The following is a 17,203-nucleotide window of genomic DNA, read 5'->3' on the forward strand; positions in this document are numbered from 1 at the left end:
TTATCGGTTAAATCAGTAAAATAAATAAGAATTTGAAATTTTGTTACGTAAATAAGATTTTATAATATTAATTGAGAAAAAAATATTTGCAACCTTAAATAATAACAACACAAAATTCGATAATTTTGCCAAAAAAAAAAAAGAATTATTTACAGTTTTTTGTGCAAGAGACATCGCGTAGGAATACTAACCAATTTTACGATGATCAAACCACCGGTTGCAAGAATTTTCGGTATCATTGAAATCAAAAAAAGTATTTACAAGTTTTCCCCAAAAATTAACACAACAAATTACTCCTGTTACTATAAAAATCATCAGTTTCATCATCACCACTATCAAATTCACAAGTAAATTCAAGAGCAAGACCTAATTGATCATCAAGATACCTCTCCAACAGATTCACTTCCACCACCACCTGTCCTCCGCCTTCTACATCACACGGAGGACCTGATTTCAACCGACAACGCTTGCGGCTACCACGGCAGAAATGGAAACAGATTTCAACGGCACAGAGCACGGGAAAACTCACGCATAGGATCGGGATGAGCAAAGGCAAACAGAGAGCTAGAATTAAGTACCTTAACCGACGACCGTTCAGCCACGATCTCAGAAACAAAGCCATTGCCGTCGTCGGATTGTGTAATTGGACGGCGGCATCATAATCGTCGTCCTTGAGGATCAACAGAGGTTTTTGTGGATCGTTTTCGCACTTTAACTTGGATTTGGAAGGAAAACAGAAGAAGAAAGAATCACACATGATTCGATCGGAGGAATCGGACGGTTGATGATCTCAGCATCGCAGCGAATATGTGAGAGAGATTGAGAGAGATTTTGGACAAGTGGTTGAATAATGGATGCACCCCCACATGAGTTGCTATACACATGCCCACATGGGATTCCCACATGCCAACTATACTACCTGACTTTATTGTATTTTTAGGTTAGTTTTGGTGCTCCACGTCACCTTATAAAAAAACTTTTTTGTCCGATGTTTAATATGGAAATTAAAATATAGGAAAATTGAATGAATATTTCTTACATTTAAATTTGTCTCTTAATAATTTTTCTTTCAAATTTATCCGAATATTATTACTTGTATAATATTCAGATTTGCAATATTAGCTAGGTCCGCAATATTCGTTAAAACACAAGACAACTAGTTTACCGTCGTAATTGTGGATCTTGTCGTCACTATTGCGGACCTAGCCGTCGCAATTGCAATTTTGTGTTGAATCAAATGAAACCCCAATTCAAAAGAACCCAAACCACTGAAACCCTAAATACATGTGAATCAAAAGATGTTGTGGGTTTTATGCAACTTTTGCTTTGGGAAGTGGTGATGACTTGTTGTGAGAGAGGAGATGACCAACGATGGGAGACAATGAGCTAGCTGACTTACAATGGGGGACGAGGCGATGACCGGTGACAGGGGGAGGAGGAGATGACCAACGATGGGAGACGATGAACTATTGACCTATGATGGGGAAGGAGGCGATGACCTGCTGTGAGATAGCTTATATCATAGATCCGGTAATATGATAAGGGGCACTCCTGTAATAACTATGGTTGAGTGTTAAGGACATGTATACCTTGGTTGTGCGAATAAGCACCTGACTGAAGTATTAAGCCACAAACGAACACTCCTTTATAGCTTACCGAATAAGCCATATAGGTTATGCAGCCCATTAAGCCGCAACTGAATAGTCCCTTAATGAAAAATCAACCAAACAACCCTAAAAGTGTGAGACATTGAGTAATTCACATACTTCCTTTCCAAATTAATTATCCACGTTGATAATTTAATTTGTCGCAAAATGAAATATGAAATTCATTACTCTATTTATTATTGGAAATAAAATTAAACCAATCATAATAATATCGTTTTAACAACATAAACATAAAAATAAAATTTATTGCTATTTTACATATAAAATTGTGTAAAATGAAAGCATAAAACCCATCATCGACTTATCCAGCAATTTTCTTAAATTGGAAAATAAAAATAAAAGGATTTTTTAATGCCTAAAAAAATTAAATAGAAAAATAAAAAAAGAAATTGAAATTGAAATTAAGGGACCGCCATAAAAACGAGGAGATAGGGTAACAAAAGCTATCACGAATCAATTGATTTGTTGATAGCAGCAAGAAGTGTGACAATGGAAGCTCTGCTGAGCTCTTCACCGACTCTCCGACTCCGACCACCGCTTCCTCCCTCCTCCTCCTCCAAACCCTCACTTTCTGTCTCTACATTCACACCGCCCTCCACCAAAACCAAAACAAATTTTCCCTTTCATCGTAAAAGCTCACAGTTCAAACCGAAGCGTTTTCTACGAGTTGCTGCGAGTTCTTCGGCGAGATCTGCAACTGAAACGGCCGTAGATTCTTTAACTGTGCCGTCTCAGATGAAGGCGTGGGTGTACGATGAATATGGTGGTGTGGATGTGTTGAAATTATCTTCGAATGTTACGGTGCCTAATGTTAACGATGATCAGGTTTTGGTTAAGGTTATAGCTGCGGCTCTTAATCCTGTTGATTGTAAAAGAAGGATTGGTAAATTTCAGGCAACGGATTCCCCTCTGCCGGTAATGTTTCCGGTTGCTTTAATTGAAATTTATTTTATAGGATTGATATTGCTGTATGTTAATCCGGTGTGCATTCGATGCTCCCTTCCCCTCAAATAAGCAAAACAAATTTGTTTGAAAATATTTCTTTCAGTAGCATTACTTTTTATGAAATCTACATTGGATCATAAACTTGCTGTCAAATTCGTCCGGAATGTGACTACGAGCACAAACAACCAGGATTAATTTGTATATTTTTTCTTAAAAAAGTCATGGTGAGAGTTTGAGAACAGTAGGTACAATAGAGGATACCAGTAGACGACGTGAATGGACCAATATCAATATTATCGTAATAAAATTGCCGCATAAGAAAATAAAAAATATCGACAACATTTGCACAACATTACTCTGTTTTGTATCTATAGGGATAAGATATTTGATTGATGATCAAACAATTATACAATTAACACAATTCTTGATGTTAAGAACTTCTTGGGAGCACAATAACCCACTTAACAACAATCTTAAATTCAATTTCTGTTTGGTGCTATCTATATGGATTTGCTAAATCAAAGGTGTCAAATACCAAGGTGAAAATGCTATGATAAGTTGTACATTGTGTTCCAGAAGTTGTAAATAAACTTTGGTTTTATTACTATTTCTTTAGGAACGGGTTGGATTTGGGGATTTGGATTTCAAATCCATTCCAATCATATGTATGGTTCGTTGGATTGTCTGGATTTGAAATCCTAGGATTTAATTGAAATCCTACAAACATAAGATTTTGAAATCCTTAGGGGATGCTCAAGATTTCATGGGATTTCTTAGGATTGTATGCAGTAAAGTTTTAAAAAATGTTAAGAACATTTGTATTGTAATAATAGATTAAAAAATGTAATTGAATTATTTTTATTATATTTATAAATAATGGAATCCAATTCCATTCCAAATCCTTCAAACCAACCACATCAATGATTTCAAATCAATTCCAATTGAAGTCCCTCCAAATCCAAATCCCTCAAAAATAATCATGAAAACCAAACGGACCTTAGAGAATTGGGATTACCCTTTTCACATACATCCTTTTCAAGAATAGGTTTAGTATTGCAAATGTACCCTTATTAGCTAGGGACTTGGTGGATGCTAAATATGTGGTGGTACCCCTGTGAAAGTTGTTATGTGTTTAGTTTAGGATAATCTTTAACAATGACAAGAATGATAAATCTTATGTACTAAGTAAACCAAACCAAATAAACCCAGTAAATCCCATACAGAGGTAGGTAGACCTTATCTCTTGGGGTGAAGAGACTCTCTACTTCAAGACTGCTAGCTGTGTACTAATATCAGTATTAGTTCAAGAGCAAATCAGCAAATCTCTAATTGGAAAATCATTATTCTTTTACTATAGGGTGTTCATCGAAATCTTTGTGCTCTATGTGTGGTCGTTCGTCTTTTGCTTGGTTATCTGCAACATCCTTTCTGAATCAGTTCTCTTTTCGGTAACAGACTGTTCCAGGATATGATGTTGCTGGTGTGGTGGTTAAGGTCGGAAACCAAGTAAAAGGTTTGAAAGTAGGAGATGAAGTGTATGGAAATATAAGCGAGAAAGCACTGGATGGGCCTAAACAGTCTGGTTCTCTGGCCGAGTACACTGCTGTTGAGGAGAAACTACTGGCTTTGAAACCCAAGAACTTAGATTTTCTGCAGGCTGCCAGTCTCCCTCTTGCAATTGAGACCGCATATGAAGGTCTAGAGAGGGCCGGTTTCTCAGAAGGTAAATCAATCATAATCTTGAATGGTTCTGGTGGAGTTGGATCGCTTACGATTCAGGTAATTCACTTCATTATTCTAATATCTACCTTCCATCCCATAAAGCTAGACTCCTTAGCTTCGACCTATGAGTAATATGCTAAGATTTGTCGATGCAGCTTGCAAAGCAAGTATTTGGTGCTTCAAAAGTAGCAGCTACGACTAGTACACAAAAGATTGAGTTGCTGAAAAGGTTAGGTGCTGATTTGGCAATTGATTACACCAAAGAGAACTTCGAAGAATTGCCAGATAAATACGACGTTGTCTTTGATGCCGTTGGTAAGACCATGGTTGTAGTTTTGTTAGAATCAATAATCATGCACATAATAGGAGTTGTAGTTATATGAAACGAAAAATAAAGCACATGTTATTTTTTGTGGTTAAGCTATATGCCTACATGAGGGTTTGTAAGAATATTAGCTTAACCAGCAAATAAAGTTAGGCTTTGCTGTCCCTTCCCATAGGTTGTCAGTTTGAGTCTCCTCAGGACTAACGGAGATTTCTTCTGTCCATTATCTTCATGGTCTTATGGTATTAGATGAGGTTTGTGCAAGCTGGGCTGGACATCCATGATTTCCAAAAAATTTGACCTACCCATCTATGGTCTGATTTTTTTTTCCTATAATAGGTGTAGCTTTCCAAACCAAATCAAATGTACCGGTATGTTCCACTTGAATAGGGTTAGTCTTCCTTACCACTAGTGAATTCGCGAATTATATAATATGGATGCTTACAACCACCATGAATGTAACCAAATTCCCAAACCACTTATTTGATTTCTCATATTTTCTGACCAATATTGTGAGCGTGCTTATTGATCCAAGTAATGGATGTTGTTTTGGATGCAGGGCTCGGGGAGAAAGCAGGGAAGGTGGTGAAAGAAGGGGGAATCATGGTGGTCCTAACGGGTGCAGTGACACCACCAGGGTTCAGGTTTGTAGTGACCTCAACTGGTTCCACCTTGAAAAAACTGAACCCGTACTTGGAGAATGGGAAAGTGAAGCCAGTGATTGACCAAAACAGTCCATTTCCATTTGACAAGGTGAAGGAAGCTTTCGCGTACCTGGAAACCAATCGAGCTACCGGAAAGGTGGTTGTATATCCTGTTTCTGAAGAGTATATATTGGAAAAGATGGCACAGAATATGTAGAGCAAACATGAGGTCAGTGTCTTCAATAAATGATATTTTTTAGATTAGTTTTTGTTTTTCTACTTTCTTTCAAGATGTACTCTTTTGTTCTCATACATTTTACCAATTAAAATTAACCCACTATATTCCATTTGGAGGCGGGGTGTGTATATATATATATATACAAACCTGACCACTACTCCAAAGAATAGAACTGCCGTTCCCTTGAAAACTCATGACTTCCATACAGAAAAGTTGTCAAACTTCATTTGTGGTTTGTCGACCGTTTCGATGCTCAATCTGGGCTGGGCTGTCTGAATCTCAACTTGTGAAGTGAGAGATTGTGGTTGTGTTTTCCACAAGTAGGTTCTTCTGTTGATGCTTCGTTTGGGGTTGTAATTTTCAACTTCTTAGCATCAGACGTCGTATCATTTACAGTTTACAAGGTGGTTCAAGGTTTCTTTTGCAGTCTCAATTGGGTATCGGTTAGAGGTGGTCGTGAAGGACCGAAATCAGGACAGGTTGGGAGGTGAGTCCCTACCGGTTAAGATCTTTGGCAATGAACCAGGCAAAGGGTCGGTCACAGAACCAGTCAGACCGACTTTTTGGAATTTTCTTTGATATGTTGGCATATTGTAAAAAACAAACAAACCACGGTCGCCATGGAACGGGACTTTAATTGTCCAAAGCTAGTATGGTACCTTTTGAATTGGCATCTTATTTTTAGTGACGTGATGCTTTTGTAACGAAGAACATGAGTTACACTGGAGTCACTTGAGGGTTGCGTTTGGTTCAATGTTTGTTTATTTGGAAGGATTGATTGACCCCACCTTCTAGAAGGTGGATCTGCTCATATCGATGATGATTTAGCCGACGAGAAAGAAAGAGTCAATATTCAATAACTCCAACCATGGAAGATGATGACTAATTAATCGACAATCGTCACAATATTCTCATTTTTAACTTTTACGAGTTTTAAATAATTTTTTATATATTTTTGAACAATTTTATAGTTTCAGAGCATTAGATTTTTTTAATAATCAAATAAATAAAACAATATTGATTGTAATAAATGATCTTCTTATGTTTTAACATATATATTAAATAAATGGACATAAGTTTTATTAAAACAACTTCAATAGTTTTTCTATAATTTTTTTAAATAGAGAATTAGAACATAAATTATTTTAAAATAATTACATCCGTCTTCAACAAAATAATCATTGTTCTCTCTCACCGTCAAGTTTTAAGTTATTCTCTGTATTTAGAGTTTTTTTCATGATTCTCTATTTTACAGAACAAGATAGCAAAGTCTGTTGGAGCATTTTAAAGAATAAAAACTCACCTTTTTCCACTTTAGAAAAGCTGTTGGAGATGTCCTTATATAATAAACCAAAGAGACCAAATTAATGAATCCCACACTGAATAACCATGGAATTTCTTTGTTATCGTATTTCTGGAATATGAGTGTATGGCTTGTTATAATTGATCCTATTGATAGTAGGGGTGGCAAAAAATGACCCAACCTATTAACTTAATCCGGACCCAACTCGGAGTTAGCAAGTTGAGTTAAGATTTTCAACTCATTTAAATAAATGGGTCAACCCGTCTAACCCATTTAAATAAATGGGTTGGGTTGGGTTGAATTTTTTAACATGTTTTCAACTAACTTTAAATATTATATAAATTTATTTTATTCTTAATATTATATCTATTTTATTTTTATTTTGTTTCTTCTTAAATATTGGCCTAAGTTTCATGATGACTCTTCGTTTTCAATCCTTCAATGCTTATAGAAGTTCATTGAAGTCTTCTACAGTTGAGACTATTATTTGTCTAATAGATTGGGTATATGGAGAAGGTTTGTTTCTAATTTATTATTTGTATATTTCCTCTTATCGTATAAAACCATGTATTTGCTATAAGGCTGTAACTAAGTTAATAATTTAATTTATTTACGTAGTACAAATGAAAGCGCATCTTGAGGCGCTATGTGGAGCAATCATGATAGAGAAGATAGAAGATCAAGAAGAAAATAATACCGAAAGTGAAATTGGGGTTGATGAAAGTGGAAGTCGAGTTACTTACAATTTAAAAAAATTCAACTTATTTTGAACAATATATTTGTTGTGTTTATGTTTTATTCAGACTTTGAACAATTTGGTTGTATTTGTAGTTGTGTTATGCTTTATTCAAAAAAGTTAAATAGTCTAGTTCTTTTTTTATTTAAAATTTTAAAATTAAATAGGTCAACCCAGGTTCAACCCATTTATTTAACAGGTTGGGTTAAGAAAATCATAAACATGTCAATTCGCTATCAACCCATTAACCCAACAGGTTGGGTTGGGTTAAAAAATCTCAACCCATTTAATTAAATGGGTTGGGTTGGGTTGGGTTGGGATTTTCAACCTGTTTAATAAATGGGTTGAACCCGAACCCAACCTAACCTGACCCATTGTCACCCCTAATTGATAGTACAGAGAATGGGTTTGCCATCTTCATATAGATGGTCCTACTTCGTCAGATATTTATTCTAGTATCTGGAACATGGAATAGACCAGTTACAGTAAGACCCGTACAAAAAAGTATGGGTTCAGATAAAGGCTCTCCTAAATATTAGGTAGCTGTTGTTAAAAATGAGTGGAGTAAAAAAAAAATAAGAATGTAAGATATATCTCTAGTTAAATGGTAAAAGAAGAATATTCTCATAAAAATCCCCGACTTGTTTAATAGTTAATATTTAACAATAACGTCATTAAAAAGGGATAAGCTCAACCATGTCTAGCATGGGTAGACGTTGTATCTATGAAAATGCATCTTGCCTTCTTCCAATGTGTATTCATAAATTGGATTTCTTTTTTATACATAATTTATCTACGACAAAAACCAAATAAAATTACATACCTACCATTTCGTTGAGAAAATTTTAAAGAGATTAGAAATACAAAAACGACATAAAAGAGAGGCGTTGTATTTTGAGAACTAATACAGTTGAGGGTTTATTAATTTCTTAAAACAATATAATGTTAGACAGTACAAAAACATTTTATACAACTTATTTCTTAAACATTAATTTATACCCCTCGATCTACAACCATTTCGAGTTATTGAAAATATGCATGAGAAGAATAAAAAACTAATTAATTAGTCATACGGAAAGAGAGGGGGAGATACCGTGATCAAGACACCAGAGATCGAAAGTAGCATTTAGAAAGTTGTAGTACCCTCCTTTTATGCTAAGTGTTTTCTTCAACACTGCTTCTTTTACGAATGGGTAAGTCAATAGGTTTCCCAAAGATATATTCACAGCCTCCTGCATACCGTCCCATATATTCATTAATTTTAAATAATTTATTAGAAGTTAATTAATTAATTACCTTCTCACACTTGCTGCATTGTTCTGCAAACTCCAAATCGCCACATTCTGTTTTCACCTTGCTTCTAGCAGTAGCACATATTTTTACCCAATCCTCTATGAAGTCACTGCATACATGCCCATATGATATATACAACATGTTCATTAGTTTCTCCCCATCTTTCAATTTGTTTGAAATTGATCGATGTTCTCTAATTCAGTCAGCTTTACAAGTTAAGTTACTTACTTACTTAGTGAGAATATATATATAGGTGGAGATTTAAATGAGAACACCTCCATTTTACGAGAACGTAAAGACATCCTTATCACATCTGATAATGCACGTGAGGGGATCCTGTGATGTGCGGACAATGTGTTCTACGACTTAGGTCGCACCAAAGGTTGTTTACGTCTATGATTTAGCATCACATGTAATAGTCTTGATAGATTATAGTATCATATCAACAACACCCTTATCACATGTGATAATACATGTGAGGGGGCTTAGTGGTGTAAGGGCGACTTGACTCGCAACCGAGATTGCAGCGAAAATCGTCCGCGTCTCTGATTTAGTATCACATGTGCATCATATTTGATGAAATAATAGTATCACATGTGATTGTCTATAGTAAAAATGTGTTCTCGTGTTCTCGTAAAATGAAAGTGTTCTTGTTTGAATCCTTCCCATATATATATATATATATATATAGGGTTGGGCTCGAGACAAGCCTGTTTTCGTGAGACATGATTTTTACACTTGAAATTTCACAACAAAATGTTGTGAAGGTAAAAAAATCGATCTTCACAACAAAAACACTGTGAATGTTACCGTCACAGTGTTTCAAGTGTACAATCGTGTCTCACGAAAACAACTTTGTCTCACATGATCCCAAATATATATATATATATATATATATATATATATATATATATGAGGGTAAAAAGATTCGTAAATTATGTCTACAAGACTTTTCAGAATATCCTTGGTCACAGCTATTATTCGCGTTGGAACATCTTTACAAGATTTGGGATTCATGATTGTATATTAAAGTTTAAACTGTTCAAAGTTTATTCCATAAGAAACTTTTAATGTTTTTATGTTGCGTTTGAGTTGAAATAAGTCAAAAAGAGAAAGTTGCTGTAAAATTTAACATAAATATCAGTTAATTGGCTGAGGTTGGTATTACTTACGAATGAGTGGTTCCATCGTCCGGGATAGACATGAGTCCTTTAATACCACCACAGCAACTGTGTCCAATTACTAAAATATTCTCCACCTGATCAACAACAACACACACTTATTCTCCCCATAAAAAATACAACAGCATCCGAAAGAGGCCAATTAGAAAGAATAAACATTGACCGTTGATTCTTCTCCCCTAGCTAGCTAGTGCTTGGATGATCTTTAATTTAATTGCTCCATGCCAATCTAATTAAAAGCAACTAAAAGAATACTCATCCAATACAATAAAATACATTTCGATTTTAATATTTTATTTTATTCTGTCTTTGTCGATGTTATAATATCATTTTATGTGTTTTTAAAAAAACAATAATTATTTTATTTTTGAATAAGATATAAATTTGAAGATATCATAAGAATTTGAAAAAAAAATCAATGTTAATATCAAATCAACTATTTAAAAGTTCTTATTTTTTATGTAATTTCTTTAATTTATTTTTTTCTTATAATTTAATTTAAGTTTAATAATGAAATAATTTATTTTTGGTTTAATAATATAACATAGTATAAAGATAATAATTAAGTATTCTATTAGAACTCAATAATTATTTTAATTATATTTTACATATTTTATATTTTTTATATTTAAAATAAAATATTTATCACGTATTTGATTATGTTTATCTGCAGTTAGTTACACGAATTCAGATATAAAGCTTTAATAAGTTATACTTACACATAATTTACTTGTTATTTTAAGTTTTAAGTAATATCCATCAATAAACAATAATTTATGCATAAAAAATAGTTTTTATTAAATGCTTTATAATATAGTATAGAAACAACATTAAGAAATCAATTATTGAATGATCCCATTAATCCAAGATGTGATATATATATATATATAGCTAATGTAAGACATACTATTTCAATATCATCTCTCATGTATAACATGTAGACCAAATAAAATTCTATTGTCGCTCACTACTCCACCATGCACGTGAAATCACATCATCTATTTATTGTGAAGAGATAATAGTTAAATAAATTTATAGTAAATAAAAATAATGACTGGGTTCATGTGATTGGTGGAAAAGAACACTACATCAAAATTTGAGTCAAAATATTTTTATCCATGGTCCAGACAAACAAATGCATTTCTAAATACTGTACGAAGATGGTACAGGAATGATCATTAAACTTTGTTTGCTTACAGTAATTTTAATTGCCAGGAAAAAGAGAAACATAAATTATGCTTCCTTTTTTTTCCTTTTTGTTATGAATATATTTAAACGATGGCACTAATAGTTATTGCGGTGAAGTGATAGTACTGGCAGGAGGCTCGATGTTAGCACTAGTGATCAATGCATACTGTTGATGGTCATGGTCCTCATGGATGTTGCCAATGTTGTAGGTGGAAAGGTGGTGACTAGTAATGGGTAGTGATAAATTCATGTTGAAGTGGTTATTTTTCTAGTGCTGATATGATATCTATAACATTATGCCCCAGTTTATTCACAAAATGTTTTGTCAGCATATGAGAAACATTAACATCTCCAAGTTTATACTCAATTAGACAACAATGATTAAATTTGAATTACCCTCCACAAGTTTTTAGACTCTACCATTAATATTCCTGATAAATATATAACAATAAGGTGGGAAAAATGAAACAAGTCTCATTACTCCAGTTTTATACTTTCTTTTTATTTTTATCAACTTTATATATACTTGTCGTCTCAAAAATTCACAACAAGATTCGGTATAAATGTTATGGACAAAGACCTCAATAAAATAGCATATGAATAAAGTTCACTTTGGTAAAAAAATAAGACATTGTCTTTAGGATATCATGGTTTACCTTTGCCATAATGGTTTTGGGGTAGGTATGATAAAGACGTATAGAAGGATGACATAAACCTTTTTCTTTTATAATTTTTATAATTTCCTATGCTTTTTATATTTGTTATGTTTAATTTGATTGGTTTTAATATCATATTGAAATCCTTTATAATGGGAAGGAGCTACATGTGACAAAGAGGGGGAACATGGGGTTGACCAACTATATCCTCCACCACCGTCAGGAAACTTCCTTTATTAAAGAAGAAATCCGTTCCACTAGAGAATAAAGTTAGGTATAGTATAAGGTCCAAAATGATTATAATTAAAGAGGGTTGCATAATATCACCTTCAGATGCAATACTGCATATTCAATAGCTGCCCCAGTTCCAGAGTATTTTGTCTGCATAAGAAAACAATTATTCAACTAAAAATGTATGCAATCTCACAATCATTGCAAAAAGTACCGACGATCATCCAAAGAGGCTACGACTTACTGTTTGATTTTTTTCAATTGAAAAACGATATCCTATTTGTTTACTATATCATTTTCATTAACAAAATTGTATGGACAAAGACCTCAATTACCACATGAATAAAGTTCACTTTAGTAAAATTTTGCAACATTGTCTTAATTAGTGTGGAACGGCCGGCCCAACATTCTCAAAAGGTTACCACTCATAGCCATAGCAATATTGTATCTGACTAATCAAATTTGCTCGTCATAAATGAAGGCACCTACTGGCCTACAAACACTCCAAACTAGCAGGTCCATGTGCTAGATGGCATGTTTGTTATGCTTAAAAGATGCTAACTGGTATGCCTATTAATTAAGCTAAATAAGTTAAGAAAATATCACCTTGTCATATGGGGGGACCATGCTAGCAATGTTTCGAACCATGAAGGCTTCTCCTGGCTGGAAATCTAGGATGTGTGATGGACAGACCCGTGAATCCGAGCACGCAAATACCATGAACTGCATTTGAAATTTAAGCAAAAAATTGAAGCCCCGTAATCAGAACATAAATGCAGCAAAATTTCATCAAGAATATATATACATATGTATATAAACACACTCACAATTACACTACAATTGTATCTACGTTTCGTGTCAAAAATTACCCTACAGTCTCCTCAATAGAGGGTAGAAAATTTTCTTGTTCATAGGCAGCGAGTACAAGTATATTTAGTCAGTGCATAACAAAGACAGGAGATAGATGACCTTGGGGGTTTGGCCTTTCCCAAGCTCTTCGAATAAACCTGGGTTCTTCCTGCAGCAAATAGGAACACAATTCATGAACCTCGATCAAAGTGATAACTAACAACAAATTAAGCCAATCAAGAAACCAGGGTCGAAACGTGGAAATCGAACATGGGGATTTGAAAAATGGCATTAAAAATAGCAGGACAGAAATGACATCATAAAAATTCTTTATATAAATGTATGTGAATTCTCATATCCTTTTCTTGTCAAAGATCCAAGTAAATAAATAAATAAAAATTGCATCTCCTTTTCTTGTCAAAGATTGAAAATAAATTTAAAAAAACAAGAATCAACAATAGAAGGACAAATAAAATCACCCAAAAAAAATGGAGTATGTAATTAGTGGGCATGATAATGATTAATTAAGGGTTATTTAATAAATACAAAGACAAAGCCCCACCCGTGACGGAAAAAAAGAGGACAAACTAATAAATTTCAGATCCGATAATAAAATGTCCTCAACAATGAATCATTGAAAAGTTAATAGTACGGTTTTCCACTAATAGACCAAAAAGATTGTACTCCTTCAGTAATGAACAATAATTGTTCGGGTATAGAAACGTACTCATATTTCTCTGTCTTAAAGTGAGCGAATCCGGTCTTGATCCTCTCGACCGGGTTAACTTCTTTGGCAGAGGCCGCCTCCAAATCGGCCGTTAGTTGCTTGATCTTCACGGCAGCGGCAGCTTCAAAGGCACCATTCTCACTGCAAAACCGCCAAACAGTACGACGTAAAATAATGACGATATGAAACATGAAAACCGAACGAGCCAGCTGGTTAACGGGGGTGAGGGCAGCACTACTAGCCGTGTGGGGGTCCCACACACATAAAGCGTGTGGACAAAAACGTCGGTTATGTCGAGTCTAGAGGTCTGCTGAAATCAAAGCGTTTGATCAATTAATAAGACAAGAAAAAAAGGACTATTCTTATCTGATCATCATCTACGAGTTAACGAATCAACAATCGTGGTCATGGACATAAATTCAACAAAATCGAGAGAAAACCTAAGAAGCTTCTTCAGTCCTTCAATGGCTTCGTCGCATGAATAACCTTCCGCCATTTCTTCTAGCTGCGAACGTCACGAAATCTGATATACAAAAGGAGTATACGAGTGTGAAGACAAAACAAACTAAATCAGATTAAGATACAATCGAGTTTGATCAAACATACATCTTCAACAATACATCTATCAGATCACTTTCAAATACATATGCCTATTAAACAATCAAAAATCCAGAGAATAATATGATCGATCACAAAAGCAGAAACTATCAACCATCGATCCCATAAAAAAGGAAAAATAACAATGAAACGATGAACGGATGTAGTGTGATTATGAGAAAGTCGATCGATCATGATTCATGATGAGTACTGCTAGATCGAGTGCATTAAAAACCTGATGGTTGTGGAGGAATAGGGATTGTGATTTGATCGGTGCTTGAAACTCCGATCAGCTGCTGATGGATGAAGATGAGAAGCTGAAGAACAGGTCAGACCACACACGTTTACCCCTCCGTAACCACCCTATTTATAGCTACATAAACGTCTCATTCTTCTAATATTATGTTTTTATTTAATTTTTTTCCTTAAATAAATACTAATATTTTCATTTTTAAAATATTTAAAATTTAAAAGTCAAATATTTTTTAATAAGCCAAATTAAATGTTTTTTTTTTTTAAATCTGGATATCCAACCCGCTATGCGAGCCGACTAATCTCAGGACGAACACTTGCTTTGCAGATAGCCCGGAGTCACCACATTTGAACCTCTGTGGCTACAAGAGGATTTTTATTCCTCCTTGGATTTGGACCTGAGACCTCCAGGTACTTTTGACCTTTGGAGTCAAGCTCAAACCAATCAGACACCACCTGTGTGGTTGCCAAATTAAATGTTGAAGTTAATGGATTTAGTTATGAAAGGTGTGTAATAGTGTTTCAGTGATCAAATAAATAATTCATATGCATTTTGAAGGATTTTTAAACTTATGACTGTTCTAATCCGGTTAACCTAAAAGATGAAGTTTTACATGTTCTTTGGAACTCATGGAGGATTTTTATTATGTGAACTATTTGAACATGTCTATAAAAGTTCAATAAGTATGTTTGAAAACTTCCCTTTAATGACGGTTCGTTATTCAGAAAATCAGTATTTGATGGTAAATTGAGTTACGAACAAACTTTATGTCAAAAACAAGTTTTACGCATACCTTAAGTTCATACATGATGTTTTGATGTAAACTTGGGTAAAGCGTAACTACGAATTCTTTAGTTGGGAGTTCAATGTTGAAATTACATAGGTTGAAGTAGGTCAAGTATGTGTGGGGATGAGTTTTGAAAGTATAACGTAAACCATAAAGTGATTTGGTCGAAATTGATGTTTTCATTGTTGTTGGGCGTTGTAAGAATCATAATAAATCACTCGTAACTGGGATTTAAGCTTATAATAGTTTTCTGGAAATGTTAGGATGTCTTCTATAATCGATCTATTTTGAGAATGCTAATTCGGGCTATAGGTAGCTCCTAAAAACCGAATTTGGGCTATATGAAGTACCATGCACGTATCGTGCCAGATACTCGGCTAATAGGCAGAGTGTCTATAAGACACAACATGCACATGGTGATTATGCCGAAATTAGCCTAACGGATAAGTGAACTGCTTGGTAGTGCTCTTTCACTACTTGCGGTTCTTGTTGTGGGTCTCCCCCACGTGTTGTGATGGTTGTTACCTCGTTTCAAAATTTGTAACCACATCTTTTTAGTTTGTTCTATTACAGTAATGTATTTGTTTGCATATTACCAATGTTTACAAATCATGCATTGTTTTGGAACTCTTCGATCTGTTTGATTTTTTTATTTTGGTATAACGTTTTTTTATATAAACTCTTGAATTCACCGAGCATGAAGCATGATTTTATTTCATTTTTCGATGTGTATCCCAGGATCAAGATCAGAGTGTATTGTTGACGGTGTAACCATTGATAGGTAATATTATTGGTTGATATAGTGTCTTTGACTATCGCTTGAGACCGAAGATTAGTTGAAAATAGTATTCTATAGATTTAATATCAGCACATTTGGTGTATGTTTGTAAATAGTAGTTAATGTACACTGTGCTAATGCACACTTTTGGTTTTTAGGATTTGTTTAGTGTATATATAAATATAATTTACAGACTGTAAAACAGGCAAAGAACGGATTTACGAATAGGTCATATGCCGGAATTTTGGTAGATTTGCTAATATAAAAAGTAGGGTGTTGCAATATGTGAATCACGTAGGTTCGTATATGAATTTGTTTGCCGCCTATTTGTAAAAGTTACTAAACCACTCTCTCTATTTTTCGCATACTCACAATTTTTGACCAGTGGAAGTCGTAACTTTTTACCAGTCAAAACATCAATTATTGACCAGTAAAATCCAATCTTGACTGTATGAAGAGCTAGTATCATTTCTTTATTTCTCAAATATTTACCACTTCTTAAAATAGCCTTTGAAAATATGAGAAAAAAAAAATTAATCATGAGATGAGATTTTTAATGGCCAAGATCATAAGTGAAAAACATGTAATTATAGAAGAAAAAAATGGTGACTAATTAAAGAATTTGAGAAAGTTGAAAGGGAGCATTGAGACTTTTGTATAATTAAATCACTAAGTCAAATCATTAAATCAGTAATCCATATTTTTTTAAAATTATCCACTTTCCTTTTTAAATAATAATTAGACTACCTTTTTTCTTATAAATTAAATTACCTAAAATGTAGTCAATATTTTATTAAATAAATTATACCAGAAAAAAACGAGAATTTTATTAACTTTAATTTAAGACCCATGATATATATATATATATATATATATATATATATATATATAGAGGAGTGATCATATGAAAACCGTTCTCATTTGTGTAAACCGTGCAAACCATCTTCATCTGTCGATTTCATTGTTTAATCTTATGAAATTTTTTTATGAAATTGTTTCATATAATACTTTTTTTGATGAAGTTGTTTCATATATGGTTGTGAAATTGTTTCATATAATACTTAATGAAACTGTTTCATGTAT

At 33.8% G+C, this 17,203-nt stretch overlaps 3 protein-coding genes across 5 annotated transcripts; 1 reads left to right on the plus strand and 2 right to left on the minus strand.

The window, feature by feature from the left end:
• Window positions 1-244: 244 nt before the first annotated feature.
• On the minus strand, window positions 245-843 carry LOC112528339. The gene is made up of 2 exons (XM_025139350.1): window positions 579-843; window positions 245-473 (listed from the first exon to the last, which is right to left on the minus strand). The coding sequence occupies exons 1-2, from the start codon at window positions 755-757 to the stop codon at window positions 278-280; spliced, it is 375 nt and encodes a 124-aa protein (XP_024995118.1). The 5' UTR covers window positions 758-843; the 3' UTR covers window positions 245-277.
• A 1,267-nt stretch (window positions 844-2,110) lies between these two features.
• On the plus strand, window positions 2,111-5,725 carry LOC112527490 (2-methylene-furan-3-one reductase-like). The gene is made up of 4 exons (XM_025138174.1): window positions 2,111-2,582; window positions 4,068-4,391; window positions 4,490-4,649; window positions 5,219-5,725. The coding sequence occupies exons 1-4, from the start codon at window positions 2,157-2,159 to the stop codon at window positions 5,518-5,520; spliced, it is 1,212 nt and encodes a 403-aa protein (XP_024993942.1). The 5' UTR covers window positions 2,111-2,156; the 3' UTR covers window positions 5,521-5,725.
• Window positions 5,726-8,476: 2,751 nt separating this feature from the next.
• Window positions 8,477-14,659, minus strand: LOC112527402 (carbonic anhydrase 2-like). 3 transcript variants are annotated; one of them, XM_025138034.1, is made up of 9 exons: window positions 14,538-14,659; window positions 14,146-14,228; window positions 13,706-13,846; window positions 13,099-13,147; window positions 12,736-12,852; window positions 12,226-12,279; window positions 10,046-10,131; window positions 8,877-8,982; window positions 8,477-8,812 (listed from the first exon to the last, which is right to left on the minus strand). In XM_025138034.1, the coding sequence occupies exons 2-9, from the start codon at window positions 14,199-14,201 to the stop codon at window positions 8,648-8,650; spliced, it is 774 nt and encodes a 257-aa protein (XP_024993802.1). In that variant the 5' UTR covers window positions 14,202-14,228; window positions 14,538-14,659; the 3' UTR covers window positions 8,477-8,647. The 3 variants fall into 3 exon arrangements, with proteins under 3 accessions (XP_024993802.1, XP_024993803.1, XP_024993805.1); XM_025138035.1 differs by having other exon boundaries at window positions 13,706-14,012; window positions 14,538-14,645; XM_025138037.1 differs by lacking the exon at window positions 14,538-14,659 and having other exon boundaries at window positions 13,706-14,015; window positions 14,146-14,217.
• Between the last annotated feature and the right edge of the window lie 2,544 nt (window positions 14,660-17,203).

This window comes from Cynara cardunculus (genome assembly GCF_001531365.2).
Source record: "Cynara cardunculus var. scolymus isolate 2C chromosome LG 15, CcrdV1, whole genome shotgun sequence".
Classification (NCBI taxonomy): Eukaryota; Viridiplantae; Streptophyta; class Magnoliopsida; order Asterales; family Asteraceae; genus Cynara; species Cynara cardunculus.

Excerpts from the sequence above, each read along its gene's own strand:
- LOC112528339 (XM_025139350.1), bottom strand. The coding sequence starts at position 757 with ATGTGTGATTCTTTCTTCTTCTGTTTTCCTTCCAAATCCAAGTTAAAG. Across the intron at positions 474-578 it reads CTGAACGGTCGTCGGTTAAG|CCGCAAGCGTTGTCGGTTGA; the intron begins GTACTTAATTCT and ends CTGCCGTGGTAG.
- LOC112527490 (XM_025138174.1), top strand. The coding sequence starts at position 2,157 with ATGGAAGCTCTGCTGAGCTCTTCACCGACTCTCCGACTCCGACCACCG. Across the intron at positions 4,392-4,489 it reads TTGGATCGCTTACGATTCAG|CTTGCAAAGCAAGTATTTGG; the intron begins GTAATTCACTTC and ends TTGTCGATGCAG. Across the intron at positions 4,650-5,218 it reads CGTTGTCTTTGATGCCGTTG|GGCTCGGGGAGAAAGCAGGG; the intron begins GTAAGACCATGG and ends TTTTGGATGCAG.
- LOC112527402 (XM_025138034.1), bottom strand. The coding sequence starts at position 14,201 with ATGGCGGAAGGTTATTCATGCGACGAAGCCATTGAAGGACTGAAGAAG. Across the intron at positions 13,847-14,145 it reads GGACTGAAGAAGCTTCTTAG|TGAGAATGGTGCCTTTGAAG; the intron begins GTTTTCTCTCGA and ends GCGGTTTTGCAG. Across the intron at positions 8,983-10,045 it reads GACGATGGAACCACTCATTC|TGACTTCATAGAGGATTGGG; the intron begins GTAAGTAATACC and ends GCATGTATGCAG.